Below are 21,224 nucleotides of genomic sequence, written 5' to 3' on the forward strand. Positions count from 1 at the left end.
CCTTTTATTGTGGGCAGTCTAAGGCACACCTGTGCACTAATCATGGTGTCTAATCAGCATCTTGGTATGGCACACCTGTGAGGTGGGATGGATTATCTCAGCAAAGGAGAAGTGCTCACTATCACAGATTTAGACTGGTTTGTGAACAATATTTGAGGGAAATGGTGATATTGTGTATGTGGAAAAAGTTTTAGATCTTTGAGTTCATCTCATACAAAATGGGAGCAAAACCAAAAGTGTTGCATTTATATTTTTGTTGAGTGTATAAAAATCCACCCTGCCAACTCCCCCACCACACCTGTGCAGTAATCAGAATGGGGAAACTACATATAGAGACCAAAACTGTTTTTGGTACCAGGCTGTTGTTTCTGCTGTAAAGTTGTACACTGATTAGTGATAGACTTACTGAACCAATCACTGCAGGTTTTGACACTTCCTTGTCACCTTCATTTTTCAGAACCGAAGGTTGCTGCTTTGAACGGTGCTGCACAGGGAAGTTCCCGCTCTGAAAATGAAGAGAAGTGCGGCAAACAGTAAATCCTTTTTTATTTAAAACTAGCCCAGAAACAGGTTGTTTCATAGTAAAATGAATAAAAGTGGGTTATTGTTAACTTTGGGTGACCTGTTTTAGCATATAACCAACAAGCGCATCATAGGATGTGGAAATTCACACGCACCGGGGTGCCAAACGCACATTGGCAAGACTGCCAAAATAAAAGTCAACAAGATGCGCGCTTCCGGTGATTTTATCCAGCTTGACGGTTCACCAGCGGGCACCGGCTGGACGGCGGCGCCGCACCGATGCTCCGTTTCGCACTGACGTCTCCAAGGTGTTGCCGCAACACACACGCACGAAGTCGTGCTCGCTGCCCATCATATTTAAGGAAACAATGTGTGAGTTTTTGTTGTTTTAAATAAGTGTTGGAGGTGTTCTGCTGCAGGACGCAGCTCCTGCAGAAATGTTCCGCTGGAGCTTTTCTTCAACTAAAGAGCCAAAGTGAAGCAGCGCGATGCGAGGAGGCGAAGAAGAGAGGAGACACGCGGGCATCATGTTGTGATTGACAGTTTTCCACCATGGAGGAGACGTTCAGCAGACTCATCTTGGTTCCGATCGCGGCCGTTCTGTTCCTGATGGTCGGGTACCAGTACGTGTGTCCGGCGGGCAGCAGCACCTGCTCCCCCACAGGAGACGACGAACTTCTCTTCTCCTCAGCGTACGACTTCGTCTCCACCGACCAGGACGAGGAGCTCCCCTCCAAAGTCACGTCCAAATTCAACTTCACCGAGCGAGACTTGGACCGACGCGCCGACTTCAACATACGAGGAGAGGACGTGATGGTTTTCCTGCACATCCAGAAAACAGGCGGCACCACCTTCGGGCGGCACCTGGTGAAGAACATCCAGCTGGAGCAGCCGTGCGACTGCATGCCGGGCCAGAGGAAGTGCACCTGCCACCGGCCGGGCAGAGCCGAGTCCTGGCTCTTCTCGCGCTTCTCCACCGGCTGGAGCTGCGGGCTGCACGCCGACTGGACCGAACTGACCAGCTGCGTCCCCGGAGTGATGAACCGGAGGGACAAGAAGAACGGCCCGAAGAGCAAACGGTGAGCCGCTCACCCCGTCATATTCACTCAGTCACTCGATCACCCCCCACAGTCTATCTTTGCCTCACCACCAGTTTTTAGTCACTCATTCACACGCTTCAGTTAAGAGCTGAGTTTAAGTGGAAGCTCAGCTTCGGAAGATACGTATTAATGAATGAATTCATGAATGAATCAATGAACAGCTGTGAGCAGCTGAGTTACAAACTGGAAAAGTGAATGAGTGGATGAAAAGAAAATTATTTTCACTCACTCACTCACTCACTCACTCACTCACTCACTCACTCACTGACTGTTTGAACTCCTTCCCTCCCTCACTCACTCACTCACTCACTCACTCACTTACTCACTGTTTGAACTCCTCTCTCCTTCCCTCCCTCTCTCACTCACTGACTCATTCATTCACTGTTTGACCTTTGTCCCACCTTCTCACTCACTCACTCACTCACTCACTCACTCACTCACTCACTCACTCACTCACTCACTCACTCACTGTTTGAACTCCTCTCTCCTTCCCTCCCTCTCTCACTCACTGACTCATTCACTCAGTGTTTGAACTTTCTCCCACCGACTCACTCACTCACTCACTCACTCACTCACTCACTCACTCACTCACTCACTCACTCACTCACTCACTCACTCACTCAGTATTTGGTCTCTCTCCTTCCCTCCCTTCCTCACTGATTCATTCGCTCAGTTTGTTTTCGATCCCTTCACCCCACTCACTCACTCACTCACTCACTCACTCACTCACTCACTCACTCACTCACTCACTCACTCACTCACTCACTCACTCACTCAGTATTTGGTCTCCTCTCTCTCCTTCCCTCCCTTCCTCACTGATTCATTCGCTCAGTTTGTATTCGCTCCCTTCATCCCACTCACTCACTCACTCACTGTTTGAACTCCTCTCTTCTTCCCTCCCTCTTTCACTCACTGACTCATTCACTCACTGTTTGAACTTTCTCCCACCGTCTCACTCACTCACTCACTCACTATTTGGTCTCTCTCTCCTTCCATCCCTCCCTCCCTCACTGATTCATTTGCTCAGTTTATATTCGCTACCTTCACCCCACTCACTCACTCACTCACTCACTCACTCACTGTTTGAACTCCTCTCTCCTTCCCCCCTCTCTCATTCACTCACTGTTTGAATTCTCTCCCCGTGTCCCACTAACTCACTCACACACTCACTCACTCACACACTCACTCATTGTTTGAACTTTCTCCCACCGTCTCATTCACTCACTCACTCACTCACTCACTCACTCACTCACTCACTCACTGTTTGGACATCTCACACACTAACTCACTCACTCACTCACTCATTGTTTGGACTCCTCACTCACTCACTTACTCACTCACTCACTCATAGCATAATCATTGTAGTTTATTAAAAAAAAACAGGTAATTCACAATACAAATCTGTGCTGTAGTTTGGAGTTGTGTGTCCTGTGTGTACTCCACACAGTCCTCGAGCTGAGAGCTTTTGTGGCGGGACACAGCGACTTTTATCAACTTTTTCCTAGTGGTGTTCCTGCGTGGGAGGACTCGGTGACAAACGTAACCGGAAAAATCAGCTGAAGTTCCAGCAAATTGTAAATCAGTCACATACCAAAAACAACCAGGTGTGAGAAAGGCTTCACCAAAGTCTTATGGTGGTGCTTTCGCATTGGCTAGCCGTGTCATATCATACAACTTTATAAAATTGAGCTCTACTGAAGATAAAACTGTTCCAAAAAGAGAATAGAGTTTGCAGTGGGGTTTGGACTGCAAATCAAGGCTTGCTAGCGACTTCGCACAGATTACTACGAGGGTTGTAATCTGGGTTGGATAGTTAGCATGTCGCTGTCTTGAATAGCTTATTTTCGTTGTTTATGAGCAAATAGAGTATTCTGCTGTTGTGTGTGTGTGTGTGTGTGTGTGTGTGTGTGTGTGTGTGTGTGTTTTGTCATGCTGCTGGACATTTGGGTATGACAGTTAGCTCCACATATCACCATGGCACGATAAGAGCAAGCAAAAATACTTTCTGTGATGCTAACAAGTGTTATTTGATGCTAATATCTTCCAGTTGTGCAAAAGACAAGCATGTTTTGTGCATGACAGTTAGAAGACACAGAGCCAGCAGACAGATCAGTTCAGTTTACTGTAATTACAGAACCAATACGGGTTTATCTTACGACAGTAACTCACTTAAGCAGGGCAGCGCCCTGTGAAGTGAACCACCTGTTAACGCTAATTAGCCTTGACGCTGGTTCAGAGAGCAGATGTCCACATGCTCTTGAGAGCACTAAAAAGGATTGGCAAAGACGGATAGCATCTTCAGGCACCTTTCCAATTCATTAAACATCCTCTTTGTCAACCTTCAGAGTTAATTTAACACTTTTAAATAGTTTGATAAGACCTGCATTGCTAATGAAGCCACTGTCAACTCAGTAGTTACTGAAAAATCACTACTGCCCATTAGCATTAGCACTTTATCATGTAGAAGCTTTCAAAAAATATTTTTTAAGATTTGAGCAAACCCTTGCAATTATCCAAATATTAAGTATTGATTATTTTATTTTTTTTTTTTTACACTTATTTTGCTATGGCAAGTGTTGAGTGTAGATTCCGTTAAACAGAGCTAATAAGCGAAGAATTCACTCTTGTAGGTGTTGACTTACAGAAACACTCAGATTTTCTCGGTGGGTTATTATCGTTGTGCTCAAATATCACACCACTGGGCAGCAGCACCCTATATAATGTGACACCACACAAAGCAATCTTCAAAAGTGCCTTGCTGATAATGTGATACTTTATTGATCCTGGCAACAAAATGCTCCACTCGCCTGGGCCCCTCCAGAGGGGGGTCAGAGGTCATCGTCAGCTCTTTGATAGCTCCAGATTATAGTAATTCTGTTTCTTGCTCACGGACACATTTGCACTGAACTCTAAGACACCATTGCCACCCATTTCTAACTTTGTTAAGGAGGTTTTATTGGCATTTATCTGTCTGACAGCAGATTTTTTTCAAAAAGACTTTGGTCAAGGAAGAGCCCAAGTCTTTCTGCAGATCTGCAATAACAGGCAGTTCTTGATTCTCATTTGGATTGTGTTGATCCTGATTACAGGATCAAAACAATCAGCAACCAGCAGTTAGCAGCTAAGTTCAACATTCAGGATGAGAAACCAGCAGTCACGATCAGAGGTGACAGAAAAGATGAGTGATCTGGATCAAAGTTAAAGTTCAACATGAATGATCAGGATCAAAGTTCAAGTTCAACATGATTGATCAGGAGCACAAGTCAAGATTGAAGATGACTGATCAGGGTCTAATATCAGCAATCAGGTCAAAGCTCAATCAACAAGATCAAACATCCACATTCAGGATCAAAGATCAGTGATCAGAGTCAAAGCTCAGTGAATAGGATCAGTGATTAGTATTAAAAGTCGGTCATCTGGATCAGAGGTTAGTGAACAGGATCAAAGATTGCCATTCAGGATCAAAGCTCAGTGAACAGGATCAAAGATCAGTGAACAGGATTAAAGATCAGCAATCAGGATCAAAGGTCAGTGAACAGGATCAAAGATTAGCAATCATGATCATAGGTCATTGAGCAGAATTAAAGAATAAGAGAGAATAGAGAAATAACCATCTGATAATGAAAGCGATAAAAGGAAACAGTCAATGGAGATGATATAATCAGAATTCTGTTGGACCATAGGGGAAGAATGTGCTCTGTTAGTGACCTTCTATTGTCTTGTTATTTTGTTTACTGTGTTTGACTGTCTGTTGGTCAGCAGGATATCTTTTAAAAAACACCCCTAAAACAAAACAAATTATTTGAATGGAATGGATTGGGGAAAAGGTTTTTACATTTTGGGGATGATGCTGTTTATTTTCACAAAACCCAGAAAAACTGACCTGAGATTTGTTTATTATCACTAAAACTTTTAAGAACTGCGATCAGATCAGATACACTTTAAAAATTATTTTGAATTTACATGATTTAAACAAACAGATGATCAAAATGTGTGCAAATAACATCATTTTCTGATGTTTTCTTAAAATTATATTATTTGGACACATTCTGATCACATGTAGCTAATGTACATATTTAAATCATGTTGATCCAACAGACTTTTTTCTGTGAATTTCATGCAGATCCAGATAAAGACAGTGATAGGGATCTGTCAGTGACAATATAATAATATTAATAATAATAATAATAATAATAAAAGCAGGACATTAATGTTAATAATGCATTGAACTGGTCGTCAGTCTCCTCATCTGGTCTGTGACAGACCGCGGTTTGAGAGACGGCCACAGAGAGAGCTCATTTCCAAACAGACAAAAGGGGCGTGGCCAGCATCCGATTCTTTCTATTTATAGCCACAGACACAGAAACAGGTTGTCTCACAGAAACCTGAAAATGGGTCTTTGTCTGAAGCGTCTCATCAGTCTCCATGGGGTAATTATTGGTTTCATGACGCCAACTTTGTGTGCAGGATGGTGCCAGTTAATATGGTGGATGGAAGTAGCACCTGGTGCTCTCTCCTGCTTAACCAGAAGTCAAAGGGGTACCAGACTGGTTTCAGTTGGGGAGGTATGAAGTGTCAAGGAAAGCACGTCACCAAAGTTCAGGAGTCACTTACAGTACCTTGTCTTCAGGACACATGCTGACAGCATCTCCACCTCATAGACTGTATCCATATACTGAACAGACCTGCGTGACATCACTCATAGGTTTTCTTTGGAGACCAGGAAGAACTGTTTTCAAGACCAAAAATTGCTGCTTGTGACTGTTGTCGCTTAGTCTGCCAACGTCACAACCAACCCATAAATGGATAAAGAGTTGGAGCATAGGCGACAACATCTATGTCCTGGGGGATGAAAGAAGCCAGTATACCCCCCCCCCCCATCTTTACGTTACCAACAAGCTAAGCTAACAGGCTAACCTCAGTTCCAGTATTTATTAAATCATATTTTTGGGCACTGTGCATTGATTCTCATAATGGTTTGGTTTGGTGTGGGCATGCCTGAATTATGCATAATTTTAATGTTTAAAACATCTTAGAAGAAAAAAAAATCACCCCTGTACAGGTTCTCATGGAAGAGGAAATGAGCTAAAGAGACCAAAATCAAAATCCACCAAAATCTGTACAAGACTGTAAACATGTTCATTTCCACTCTAATGTTGGACATTTTAGCATGGGCTTCTATGTGCTGCCATGATCAGAGCCTCTGTGCTGTCCTTTACACAAGCCTTTTCTAACCACTGGTAGGACTTCTTGATGTTAGCCACTTCCTCTATCTGTTGATGGTACCTCCCATGGAGGGGTTTAGGCTTCCATGATACCTCCTCCTCCTGTTCCTTATCACAATCTGGCTTCAGCTGAGGCATTATTGTAGCAGCTGATTTTGGGGGCCATCTTTCTGATGTATTCATGGATGCTTCTCGTCTCATCCTGGATTGTGGCTCTGACACTCACTTATCCTCACCCAAGGGCGTAGGTTTGGTCTCAGCTTTGGTAGGGACAATACCACCCCCCCTGCCCACCACCACCACCCCCTAACCCACTCATACCATTAGACGCACAAGTACAGCATAATACATAACATATGACGACATAATGCTGAATAATTTAACACTTTATTTACAATATTAAGCGTGTAGGCAAACAAACAAATAGCTTAAATAACAAAATTGCACCCAAAATCACGAATCTATTCTATAGGCCTACACCTGAGAGAACAAGACAACAAAAAAATACTTGTGGAGCTAACAAAAAAAAAAAAAAAGTTTTTGCAACCAAGATGTATAATTTATTCTCTTCATCAATAATGCAGTTGTAGGTATCTGGCAACCTAATAAAAAAAAAAAAAAAGGGATTTCCAATGATATATATGGTGTATTACGGTAAACGAAGCCTGTGATGTCATAACGCAGAGGAAAAACACGGAAGTTTCACACTAATGCGCCGCTGATTCTCATTACCGTAAGTTCTCATGTAAGCCCTCACTCTGAAAAATTTAACACTGACAGCAAGCCAAGAACCCGTGCTTTCCAACAGTATGCTATATGTTGCATATATTACGGTAAAGTGCGTTCGGTGACTTTTGAAATGAGGCAAAAGTATGAAAAAGAGCGCAAAAGTGACAAAAAAGTACAGAGACAGACAGCAAACATAAATGTAGTAATTTCTGAGGAAAAGGCAGGATGTTAGTGTCATTTGTGAAGGTGTGTGTGGGTGTGCAGTTTATTTTAAGTGTGGCGCACAGCATTGTTCGCCAGCCCTCCACCCCGCCCTTCTTGTTTTTCTGCACCGGAGCAGTGTTGCCAGATATGAAATATGAAACTATCGTTCCAAAACCTCAAAATTATCGTATTTTGGGAGAAATGATCGTACACAAACAAAACGCATACAACGTAGCTATTTTAGCGTTTTTTTTTTTTTTTTTTTTTAATTTCCAAAGAATTTTATGTCACATTTTTAAACAGTAATTATAGTAATGGGGAAACTAGAACGCACTACTAGAAAGATTTATTTTTCTGTGAAGGGACACAAACGTGTTAATTACCAGACTAGAAAGAGTCGAATTCAACCTCGAGGTCGCTGTCGTCATCTGATGCCATGGCCACTTGTGCAGATTTTGTTGAACACAGAAAAAATGTTGACACCTCCATAAGGAACTTGAACTTTTTTTTATTTTTCTTGTATATCTCTTTGCTCTTGTGTTTTGTTTGTTTGTTGTTGCATTTGTTGAAATAAAGTTTAAAAAAAAAAAGATGTTGGTTGGGGAATCTTCCTGTCACGGCACAGATTGGATGGGAACTCATTACTTTGTATGGAGAGGGGGCGGGCTTTCAAATGACGTTGTCTCGGGCGGCCAAAGCCAGCAGCAGCCCTGTGTGTGTTGTGTCTTTGATGCCGCCTGAGTGCAACACCTGCAAAATGATTCTTGGGTGTCAGAGAGAGATGCGTGTTTGGGCAACCAACTGAAATTATCGTACATATTGGATTTTTTCCCATTATTGATCATACATTTATTGATCGTACATCGTACAGAGGGCAAAACTATCGTACAAATACGATAATTATCGTACATCTGGCAACACTGCACCGGAGCCACCCATCCTCTCTGCTCCGGGACCTCCCACTTTACAAATTAAGCACTGCCTGCCACGAGATGCGCTTTGTTTACGGCCATGTGAGAAGAACGTGAGCCAATGAAATTGCAACATGGGTAACCCTGTCACTCTGGCACGTCGAAAACACAAAACGTGACGACTAAAATTATAGTATCGAGTTCGCAAAAAAAAATAGTGAATGATTATGTTATATAAACAAAAATGCTAAATATTGGTAGGGACTATTTTGCCATCCCAAAATAATGGTTGTGACTTGTCCCTATGGTCCATATGCAAACCTACGCCCCTGCCCTCACCCTTCCTCTTTTTGCTGCGCATAGAGCCTCAGGGTACTGCACTTTGGGTGGAAACCTCTGTCCATTGTGAGGAGATTTCATGTCTTGACATCACTGGCATCTGTCTCCTCCTGTGGCCAACTTATTATTCCAGCTGGGTTTCCAATGACTAGTAGAACGTATGTATTGATGGCTCAGATCTTATTCCTACCACTGAACTCGCTTCTCAGCGCCTGTCTTACCTTCTGGAGGTCTTTGGCTGTGACTGACCTTCATGTATCTTCGTCATGGTTCCCACTGGCTTGTGGGATTTCCAGGTACTTGTACCTGTCCTGTATGTCTGCTTTCCTGCCTTCTGGCAACTCCACTGCTCAATCCAGCTCACCTTCCCTCTCTTTGGTAATGTTTGGCCAAACTTATCCAATCTGAATTACATCCTCTCTCTCTCTATATATATATATATATATATATATGCACACACACACACACACACACACACACACACACACACACACACACACACACACACACACACACACACACACACACACACACACACACACACACACACACACCACACACCACACACACACACACACACACACACACACTTTTTGAGCCACATGCACCATGACTCATAACTCCATCCATTAACTTGAACAGTTGTGAGTCACACTCATTTAATAGACATGAATCTGTCACATGCTGTTCTTACTTCCCCGCCATACTGCCTGCCTGATATTCTGTCCGTACACTTTCAGAAACATCGGGCTACTTTGCAGAGTTGGCAACGGATGAACAATTAAACATTTCCTTCCTGTCATTTTACATTAAAAGCACTGAATGAAGACTGCAGAGTTTATTCTGCATTCTGCATTTCATCTCCTGTTCTGTCGCTCTGGGCGATGTAGCCCCTCCTTGACAGACTGTGATGTGCACGATGATGCATGTGTGCATCTGCGTGCACGCTTGACGGCTCAGCTGAATGCAGCACTATTTAATATTATTCTCTTCTACTCTGTAAGACAGCTCTGCTTTTGTAGATTTGTTTCTATTTTGATGCCTTTGCTCGTATTTGTTCAATCCACCAGGGTTAAGAGGGGTTAAAGAGTATTATAGTTGTTTTTTTTATTGGTTTTTTTTTTTTTTTTGCAATATATAATCCTCGTTGTATTATAGTAGGTACCTGACTCTGAAAGATAATCATTGATTACAAGAGTATTTCATGAGCCCTAAATTGCATGGATTTTACAAATCACTTCAGCTATTCTTTCTTTCTATGCAGAAAATAGTCAAACTTGTGGATGTGGAAGTGCGATCTTATACAAGCCACATATAGCTACGGGAGTGCAGATAGTCAGGGATCAAACATGACAAGAACAGAAAACACCCACACTTATCTGCAGGCTACATCCAGGATGGCGTGATGCAGTTTGTTGGTAGTTTTCTTTTATCTTCCATATACGAGGTCTGTCAATAAAGTATAGGTCCTTTTTATTTTTTTCAAAAACTATATGGATTTCATTCATATGTTTTTACGTCAGACATGCTTGAACCCTCGTGCGCATGCGTGAGTTTTTCCACGCCTGTCGGTGACGTCATTCGCCTGTGAGCACTCCTTGAGGGAGGAGTCGTCCAGCCCCTCGTCGGAATTCCTTTGTCTGAGAAGTTGCTGAGAGACTGGCGCTTTGTTTGATCAAAATTTTTTCTAAACCTGTGAGACACATCGAAGTGGACACGGTTCGAAAAATTAAGCTGGTTTTCAGTGAAAATTTTAACGGCTGATGAGAGATTTTGAGGTGATACTGTCGCTTTAAGGACTTCCCACGGTGCGAGACGTCGCGCTGCGCTCTCAGCCGCCATCGTCAGCCTGTTCAAGCTGAAAACCTCCACATTTCAGGCTCTATTGATCCAGGACGTCGTGAGAGAACAGAGAAGTTTCAGAAGAAGTCGGTTTCAGCATTTTATCCGGATATTCCACTGTTAAAGGAGATTTTTTTAATGAAAGATGTGCGGACGGGTCCGCGCGTCGGCTCGCAGCCGCCGCGACGCTCCGCCACAGGAAAAACACCTCTGTTGGAAGCCTTAAGGACAAGTTGGAACATGTCCTGCTGTTAAACAATTTCTCATACACTCACTCCACTGAAAGCCATCAAAAGCCACCTGGATTTTACAAATGGTTATCAACACAGAGGTGTTTTTCCTGTGCCGCCGCACCGCGTCGGCTGCGTCCCGACGCGCGGACCCGTCCGCACGTCTTTCATTAAAAAAATCTCCTTTAACAGTGGAATATCCTGATAAAATGCTGAAACCGACTTCTTCTGAAACTTCTGTTCTCTCACGACGTCCTGGATCAATAGAGCCTGAAGTGTGGAGGTTTTCAGCTTGAACAGGCTGATGACGGCGGCTGAGAGCGCTGAGCGACATCTCGCACCGTGGGAAGTCCTTAAAGTAACAGTATCACCTCAAATCTCTCATCAGCCATTAAAATTTTCACTGAAAACCAGCTTAATTTTTCGAACCGTGTCCACTTCGATGTGTCTCACAGGTTTAGAAAAAAGTTTGATCAAACAACGCGCCAGTCTCTCAGCAACTTCTCAGACAAAGGAATTCCGACGAGGGGCTGGACGACTCCTCCCACAAGGAGTGCTCACAGGCGAATGACGTCACCGACAGGCGTGGAAAAACTCACGCATGCGCACGAGGGTTCAAGCATGTCTGACGTAAAAACATATGAATGAAATCCATATAGTTTTTTAAAAAAATAAAAAGGACCTATACTTTATTGACAGCCCTCGTACATCTCAAACTGACATATATTCTACATATGCTACAGAGTTTAGAATTGACTTTTAGACTGGCTTCGCTACCATTGAGACATCAGACTTTTTAAATAGTTGCAGTCGCCAATGGGTGACTGAAATCTTTATGTGGAGTCACCATTATGGCATACATGGAGATCAAATCAAATCAAATCAATTTTATTTATATAGCGCCAAATCACAACAAACAGTCGCCCCAAGGCGCTTTATATAGTAAGGCAAAAGCCATACAATAATTACAGAAAAACCCCAACGGTCAAAACAACCCCCTGTGAGCAAGCACTTGGCGACAGTGGGAAGGAAAAACTCCCTTTTAACAGGAAGAAACCTCCAGCAGAACCAGGCTCAGGGAGGGGCAGTCTTCTGCTGGGACTGGTTGGGGCTGAGGGGAGAGAATCAGGAAAAAGACATGCTGTGGAAGAGAGCAGAGATCAATCACTAATCATTAAATGCAGAGTGGTGCATACAGAGCAAAAAGAGAAAGAAACACTCAGTGCATCATGGGAACCCCCCAGCGGTCTAAGTCTATAGCAGCATAACTAAGGGATGGTTCAGGGTCACCTGATCCAGCCCTAACTATAAGCTTTAGCAAAAAGGAAAGTTTTAAGCTTAGTCTTAAAAGTAGAGAGGGTGTCTGTCTCCCTGATCCGAATGAGATCATCTCAGATCAGATGTATCAGACCGTCATGAGCAAGCAGGCAGTTTGAGGGCTCTCGGGCCGACTGTCCTGGGCTTCCTGGTTTGGACTGCGCAATAGTGCAGCAGGAAATTGGAATAATTTGTCAAATGGTGGCACAAGCAACAAAAGAGGTAAAAACGGTTTTTGATTGCAAAGAAGTAAGTTCTATACCAGCCCTAATGAACATCGAGCCCATCTACATCTACGACTTTCCTTGAATTGGATGCCAGCCCAATTCAAGGAAAGTCATAGATGTAGATGGCTGAGATTGTTCTGAACATTTTGATATGCAACTGATGGGCATCACATTGCTTCTTTCGCAGCCAAGGTTGGTACCCAGGTGGGTGGGCTACAATGATGCAGATTAAGTGCTTTACTCAAAGACAGAGCGGTATCATGACAGGGAATCAAAGCCAGGCTTACATATTGGTAGTTCAACTCCTACCCCATAGATCCACTTGTTCAAATGTCACCTGCCTCCATATGCAGCATGCTTGCTAGGCAGCATGCTTGGCACGCTGAAGTAATGCTACATGATTGGGGAATGTCTTGAGGAGTTCCAAATTTGGATTCTACATGGTTAAAAAGGTAGAATTTGATACTAGGACCATCAATATTGGGCAGGCTTTTTCAAAAGCCTGCCCAATATTTATATATAATTTTTTCTAATGTGCTTCAGGTTTTTTTTTTTTTTTCTTTTTTGCTCTTATATTTCATATTACCTTGTTGAATTTGTTTTGTAAAAAGGTTAGGCATAATAAGCTTGAGCTTCAGCCTATACCTTTTTGATTAGCATCATCTCTTGTTGAAATGTTTTTTGTTGAATATGTGTATGTATGTATATATGTAATTGTATTTCATTTGGGGGGTTGAATGCTAATCAAATAAAAAGTTTTCATCATCATCAAAAAAAAAAAAAAAAAAAGGCTAATGACTCAGCAATATTTTTGACAAGTTTGGTGCTTGTATCACTATTTGAAACATTCTCCGGAAACATTGTTATTTGGTACACAACTCTCAAAACCTAAAAAAAAATGTAGGTTAGTCCTCCTTGTGTGTATTTTTTTGTTGTTGTTGCTCTTTTGTAGTTAGTGTATTGCTTGCAGTGGCATTAAATTGTGTTTACCTTGTTGCTACACTATGTAAAGTGCCATGAGTATTTTACACATTGGCAAACTGTGTTTTGACTATAAGCTGTTTGCTTTGCAGCTCTCTTTGCCTTTAAATCAATTTTGTTCTCTAGCAGATAGCAAAGATGCAAACTTGTTATTGAAAAATATTAGCTGCAACCAAAACACAATATTATTGCACAGCATCTCCATCACTGCGATCATATGTTTTTAAGGGTTTCTTTAAACTACATGCAAATAATAGAAATGAAGAAAGCCAGGGTGATTGCTAATTAGCGCTTTGGCCACCTGAAGAGTTGGCATAGCAACCGTCTACTTTTTTAATACAACTAGCACTGCCTTAAGCTAATGAGTAGTGCGAAAGTAACCCAGCACATCTTGTCAGAATGATTGGCCCTTGTTAATAAAACATATCAGCAAACTGCCGGTCGTGAATTCAGTGAAAAGTTATTGAAGCGCACAGTACACAAACAATTTAAATCCATTTTTAACAGCTCTTAGAGTGTTTTGTGCACAGCGTGAGGCTGCACCATTCACATCACAGCAGGCTATAAAATTGCTGTTCGGGCATATGTCAAGCCTGCTTAAGTGGTTGAGGTGCCATCTTCGTCTCCATCTGCTGGACTTCACACCCAGAGTCAGGGAGTGTAACCTCATTACTGACCCAATTATTTCAGATTAGAGAAAAGAAAGCAGACTGGCCAAAACAGAGATCAGCCCAGTTCTAATTAGCCCAGCTCATTGTGGGCACAGTTAGTGTATGCACGGGTTGAAGCCTTTAGTTTGACAGTGGCAGTGGCAAACCCTATCAGTCTTTTAACCTTGTAAGATCTGTAAAAGGAGAAAAACTCAAAATACTAAAAACATACAAAAAGTTTGTACTTAATATCTATTATTTGTCATTACTTTATGTAGTCATGCCGCTTTGTGCAAGCCTGATCCCATCACTTCTCAGAAGTCATGTAGAGCAGGTCCTCAGTAGTACTTGGACTTGGCTAGAAGATCACTTAGGTGCTCACGTTTCTCCATATAGAACTGGAGTTACATCAGGAAATGCCGACCTTGTCCTTTTGTGTGGTGTTTGCATGGATTCCCTTTTGGGTACTGTGGCTTGCTCCCATCTCCAAAGACGTGTGGGTTAGTTGAATTAAAAACTTTAAATTGACCATAATGAGAATCTACCACCCCCTGTGGACAAGACGCCAATCTGACAAAAGTTGCTCCCCAAGTCACAGCCAGCACAAGTGAACTGTGACAATGCAGACAAAGAAGCTTGTCCAAGAACATAGACAGGTAGCATAAGTGGGATTCAAACCCCAGTCTACAATTTGGCAAACCAGTTCCTTATCCACTGAGCTACCTGCTCTACATGTAAGTAATGCATGCGAACTAACAACAACTCAACCAGACAAACTCTCATGTGACATGTTATTTTGACGTAATGATGATGTAATAGCCTTGTATGGAATTGAGAAGGAGTGGTGGTCCAATTTAAGGACCGGTCCAACTTCACAATTGTCTTCCATGACCTTGACCTCCACCTAAATTATTGACCTGTGGCTGACCTTGCCAGAGCAGTTCTGGGATCCACCAAAGTGTGTGCCTCATTTGGTCCAAATCAGATTGAATATGAAATTAATTTACATTGACCTTTGCCAAAATGTATTGCTTATTCTTCAGAGCCACTCGTGATCAATCCTGATCAACTTTTCATCATATATCTATTCATATCTTTTCACAACATTCTATACAAATATATGTCTCACATTCAGAAAGCTGAGATTGTTCTGAACATTTTGATATGCAACTGATGGGCATTATATTAAACAAACAAACAAAAAAGTATGTTTAAGGGAAATTTCTTAAGGTATGGTAATATCAACAAAATACCCATAGTGCTCTAAGAGTTTAACAGCAATTTCGGAGCCAACTTTCATTGACATAACATGTTTGGTAGAAATCATCAAAAGGAGGAGAATGCCAACCAGCAGATATGCAGAGATGACCTTATAATAATAATAATAATAATAATAATAATAATAATTTTGTATTATTCTTATTATTTTATTTGTAAAGTGCTTTCGGAGACTTAAAAGTGCTGTACAGTAGAGCCTATTAATTGTTTCAAGCTTGACCAAGATGATTGACTGTTGACAAATTTGACCACGCTGGGCAGTTCTGGGAATCACCTGCATATTTGTGCCACGATCAGTACAAATTAGAGTTAAAAAACAAACAAGCAAACACACAAAAAAACCCACCCTTTGCAACCCTTTTGCAAATTTGACCTTGCACAGGTAATTCCAGAACCTCTATGGACTCTCCCGGGCAACAATCTAATCCTGAGTTGAATTGAAGAGTTGTGGGTTTTTCCTGCAGGAGACTGTGTGTGTTTCACTCAAAAGTTTGATTCGTCACTTCTTGTAGGTGGAAAAGCTTATGTGATCCTGACACCAGAAATTTATTTTGAGCAAATCGGGTGAATGTGCAGGGTCTTCTGGGGGATGATGTTTTGATGTAGGTTGATAAAACACTCATGTTATCTAAGGTAATGTTGTTTCCGTCAGTGTTCACGATGAGACGATACACAACACCTACTTTCTTCCGGTGAAGGACAAGGCGGTGACTCGTGACATCACATATTTGTTAATGCAGTGTTTACGTAAGACATGCACATTATGAATTTTGGGTTTTTCACAATTATGACACCACATATCCTTTCCAACCTGTCGATTACATCTCAGGAATTTAAATATAGCATCCTGTCCATGTGTTTCCCCCTCGTAGCTGCACATCTCAATGAGATGTTAGCAGTTACACACACACACACACACACACACACTATATATATATATATATATATATATATATATATATATATATATATATATATATATATATATACATATATACATATATATACACACACATATATATATATATATCATTATTATATATTTCTTATTGTTACATGGGAAACAAGGTACCAGTAGATTCAGTAGATTCTCACAAATCCAACAAGACCAAGCATTCATGATATGCACACTCTTAAGGCTATGAAATTGGGCTATTAGTAAAAAAAAATAGAAAAGGGGGTGTTCACAATAATAGTAGCATCTGCTGTTGATGCTACAAACTCAAAACTATTATGTTCAAACTGCTTTTTTAGCAATCCTGTGAATCACTAAACTAGTATTTAGTTGTATAACCACAGTGTTTCATGATTTCTTCACATCTGCGAGGCATTAATTTTGTTAGTTTGGAACCAAGATTTTGCTCGTTTACTAGTGTGCTTGGGGTCATTGTCTTGTTGAAACACCCATTTCAAGGGCATGTGTTGTGTGGGCCGCTGAAGAGGAGGTACTGCTGGCCCACCACCACCAGAGGGCGCCCTGCCTGGAGTGCGGGCTCCAGGCACCAGAGGGCGCTGCCGCATCATGGGAGTAGCCTGGGTGACAGCTGTCACCCATCACCAGACACAGCTGTTCTACTCAGCACCGAGGTATATCAGGAGGACGGCGTCTCCACCTCAGTGCCGAGATATCGCCTAAGACCAAGGTAGTATTCTCTGCAGTTATACATTGCATCATCAGCTAAGACTGTTAAAACCTTTTTCAGGACTGGTGACTACTGAAAACCTCATTCTTTGGATAAGTACTCACCTTCCTGCTATACTTTGCCAAGAGGTGGAGGCGGCTTCTCCCCTCTCTGTTACTGGGTGCGTTCATCCACTCCTGTGTGTTGTTGCTCTCTCCTGCCAGCAGTACCGGATCCGACGAGCGGAGGCAGTGGCCACCTGGGAATTCGGGACTTGGCGGTTCCAGTATTTCCAGGGTTCGGTGGCAGAGGAGATCTGGGTGGTTCCGGTTCGACTGAGACAGACGTCTCCTACCTTCGAGCCTGCCCACACGACACCAGCGGATTCGACCCCAAATTGTGTTTGTTGTATTACTCGTGCTTGTTTCAGTAGTAAATCTTGTTATTTACTCTCTCCATTGTCCGTTCATTGCGCCCCCTGTTGTGGGTCCGTGTTCCTACACTTTCACAACAGCATGTCCTCTTCAGCATAAGGCAACATGACCTCTTCAAGTATTTTGACATATCCAAACTGATCCATGATACCTGGTATGCGATATATAGGCCCAACACCATAGTAGGAGAAACATGCCCATATCATGATGCTTGCACCACCATGCTTCACTGTCTTCACTGTGAACTGTGCCTTGAATTCAGAGTTTGGGGGTCATCTCATAAACTGTCTGCGGCCCTTGGACCCAAAAAGAACAATTTTACTCTCATCAGTCCACAAAATATTCCTCCATTTCTCCAGTTGATGTGTTCTTTGGCAAATTGTAACCTCTTCTGCACATGTCTTTTATTTAACAGAGGGACTTTTCGGGGGATTCTTGCAAATAAATTAGCTTCACACAGGTGTCTTCTAACTGTCACAGCACTTACAGGTAACTCCAGACTGTCTTTGATCATCCTGGAGCTGATCAATGGGTGAGCCTTTGCCATTCTGGTTATTCTTCTATCCATTTTGATGGTTGTTTTCTGTTTTCTTTCACTCGTCTCTGGTTTTGTCATCCATTTTAAAGCACTGGAGATCATTGTAGATGAACAGCCTATAATTTTTTGCACCTGCGTATACGTTTTCCCCTCTCCAATCAACTTTTTAGTCAACCTACGCTGTTCTTCTGAACAATGTCTTGAACATCCCATTTTCCTCAGGCTTTCAAAGAGAAAATCATGTTCAACAGGTGCTGGCTTCATCCTTAAATAGGGGACACCTGATTCACACCTGTTTGTTCCACAAAATTGACGAACTGACTTACTGAATGCCACACTACTATTATTGTGAACACCCCCTTTTCTACTTTTTTTTTTTTACTAATAGCCCAATTTTATAGCCTTAAGAGTGTGCATATCATGAATGCCTGGTCTTGTTGGATTTGTGAGAATCTACTGAATCTACTTGTACCTTGTTTCCCATGTAACAATAAGAAATATACTCAAAACCTGGATTATATCGGACCGTCGTGGTGAAGAGAGAGCTGAGTAGGGGGGCAAAGCTCTCAATTTACCGATCGATCTACGTTCCGATCCTCACCTATGGTCATGAGATTTGGCTCATAACCGAAAGAACAAGATCGCGAGTACAAGCGGCCGAGATGAGTTTCCTCCGCAGGGTGGCTGGGCGCTCCCTTAGAGATAGGGTGAGGAGTAGGGTCACTCAGGAGGAGCTCGGAGTCGAGCCGCTGCTCCTCCACATCGAAAGGAGTCAGTTGAGGTGGCTCGGGCATCTTTTCCGGATGCCCCCTGGACACCTCACTGGAGAGGTATTCCGGGCACGTCCCATTGGGAGGAGGCCCCGGGCAAGACCCAGGACACACTGGAGGGACTACATCTCTCGGCTGGCTTGGGAACGCCTTGGGGTTCCCCTGGAGGAGCTGGGGGAGGTGTGTGTGGATCGGGAGGTCTGGGCGGCTTTGCTTGAGCTGCTGCCCCGCGACCCGACTCTGGATAAAGAGGAAGAAAATGGATGGATGGATGAATGGATATATATATATATACGTGTGTGTGTGTGTGTGTGTGTGTGTATGTATGTATGTATGTATAATGAGGTTGGTAGTTTTAAATCCAACCTCTCAACAACAGTGACATTTGGTATTGTTAGAAAAGTGAGATATTCAAGCAATCTTGTAATCTCTGGTCTCCTTAGGAAGATTAGGGGCAGTTGAAGACAGACAGGATTTATTGGGGAGGATTTATGTGGGTGGAATTGGGGGATTAAACCAGAAGTTTAGATGTATACCAAAACCTGTCAACTGGATTGAAGATTTATTTCGCGAAAGAGTCCAAAACAATTGCAGAGAAACACAATTTAAATGTAGTGTCTTTTTGTGAGAGTAGTTGCCAGAAGATGGTTATTATGGAACAAGTAAATGTTGTAAATATTAATGGTGGTTATTTTAAGAAGGAGGAAAGCTGCAATTGTTGCAAGACTTCCAGCGATATAGAATTCCAGAATGCTGCAAGTAAACATGCAACATACATTGTGTTTGAAGCAGGCTTTGTCAATTCCTAAAAATTGTATTGCCTTCCAGAGTCTTCTGAGTAGCCTGTGTGGGTCGATGTGACCTTTGACGAACATAGTCTCCCATTTATCCATTCCATATCTACATGTACCTGGAGGACGTACTGACAACGCACAAAGCTGCAAAGATTAAGATGTCAAGTAAAGGTTAAGACTAAGACGCTAAAGCTACTAAGCTGCACACAAACTAGGTTGTTGCAGCCATGGACGCCCTTATTGTGGTTATTTTTTGTCTGTATTTTCAATACAAATTGAAGGTGTCACATATAAACCTAGGAGAAAAATACTGTTAACATTATGATTTGAATCAGCAATCTTACACTAGAAAGTCTGAATATTTTTACTTTTGTTTTATTATTTCAAATAATGCTTCTTTTTTAATTGTCAATACCCCTCTGGGTCTACTGGGATCGAATGGTAACAACTATAGCTCTAATTGAATGTTATTCCAGTGTTACTCTGAATTGACGTTGAATCCACAGAGTGTATATATACTGGTTTTCTACAGAGACCTGGAACAGCTGATATGAAGCACATATCTGAGCGTTGCCATGTAAGCAGTGGAGGCAGCATCACTATGAGCTTATTAATGCATAAAGGGGTGGACCATGTATGGCTGGCTCATTGTGTGATGTAAGCGCCTCAACACATCCCTCTCTTTGAGTCTGAACCAGCTAAGCTAACAGGCTAACCTTAAATCTGGTGTGTATTTAATTATATTATTGGGGACTGCGTGGTGGTTTTCCTAACGGTTTGGTGTTACTTTAAAGCTATATGCCGCTTATTTTCTCAATAATCGTGCATTAACGGGTTCTAACAGATCAGGCTACCGATAGCTGCCAAGAGTACCAACACTGTTAGCATACAACATTAAATGCGACGAGAATTTCATTCAGTGTGGATACTTAGGTTTAACCAGCAGACTTTGGTGGCATGAGCACTAATGCAACCATTGTTTCAGACTGTCGTAATGAAGGTGGACCTGAGTCAGGAGCAAATCTTTCAATATAGCAATCCGTACATGTTCCAACCCTCACCAGTTATAATGAACACTTAGTCATGAGCGAATCATGAAATTGGGAATACAAGTTGGTGAAATGCATTTCCTTTTCAGGGTGACAGGACTCACACTTATGGACAAGGTGAGGAGTTCTGACATCGGGAAGGAACATGGAGTAGGAAGAAGCTTGTTGTGGTTCAGTTATCTGATTAGGATGTCCCTGCAAACCCTGATTTTGGAGCTTTTCCTGGCATGTGCAGCTGAGGAAAAACCCTTGGGTAGACCCAGATCACACTGGAAGGATTATAGAGTCCATCTGGCCTGTGATTGCCTTGGGATCCCCTGGGAGTTGCTGGACGATACAGCTGGAGGGCAAGGACACATGAGCTACCTTACTTAGCCTGCTCCCACTCCACTGTGGATAAGTGGTGAATAATACAAGGATAGACGGATATACCAAATTCTGAAAAGAAAACCTACTACCAGT

The 21,224-nt window shown here is 42.4% G+C and overlaps 1 protein-coding gene across 1 annotated transcript in view; it reads left to right on the forward strand.

The window, feature by feature from the left end:
- The first annotated feature begins 969 nt into the window (after window positions 1–969).
- The window catches only part of LOC117515736 (heparan-sulfate 6-O-sulfotransferase 3-B-like), a 56,828-nt gene continuing 36,573 nt past the window's right edge, over window positions 970–21,224 (forward strand). Inside the window, exon 1 of the mRNA XM_034176442.1 lies at window positions 970–1,601. Coding sequence (XP_034032333.1) covers window positions 1,075–1,601 — 527 coding nt within the window. The 5' untranslated portion in view covers window positions 970–1,074. The remainder of the gene's footprint in view (window positions 1,602–21,224) is intronic.

The sequence above is a fragment of the Thalassophryne amazonica genome, chromosome 1 (assembly GCF_902500255.1).
Source record: "Thalassophryne amazonica chromosome 1, fThaAma1.1, whole genome shotgun sequence".
Taxonomy (NCBI): domain Eukaryota; kingdom Metazoa; phylum Chordata; class Actinopteri; order Batrachoidiformes; family Batrachoididae; genus Thalassophryne; species Thalassophryne amazonica.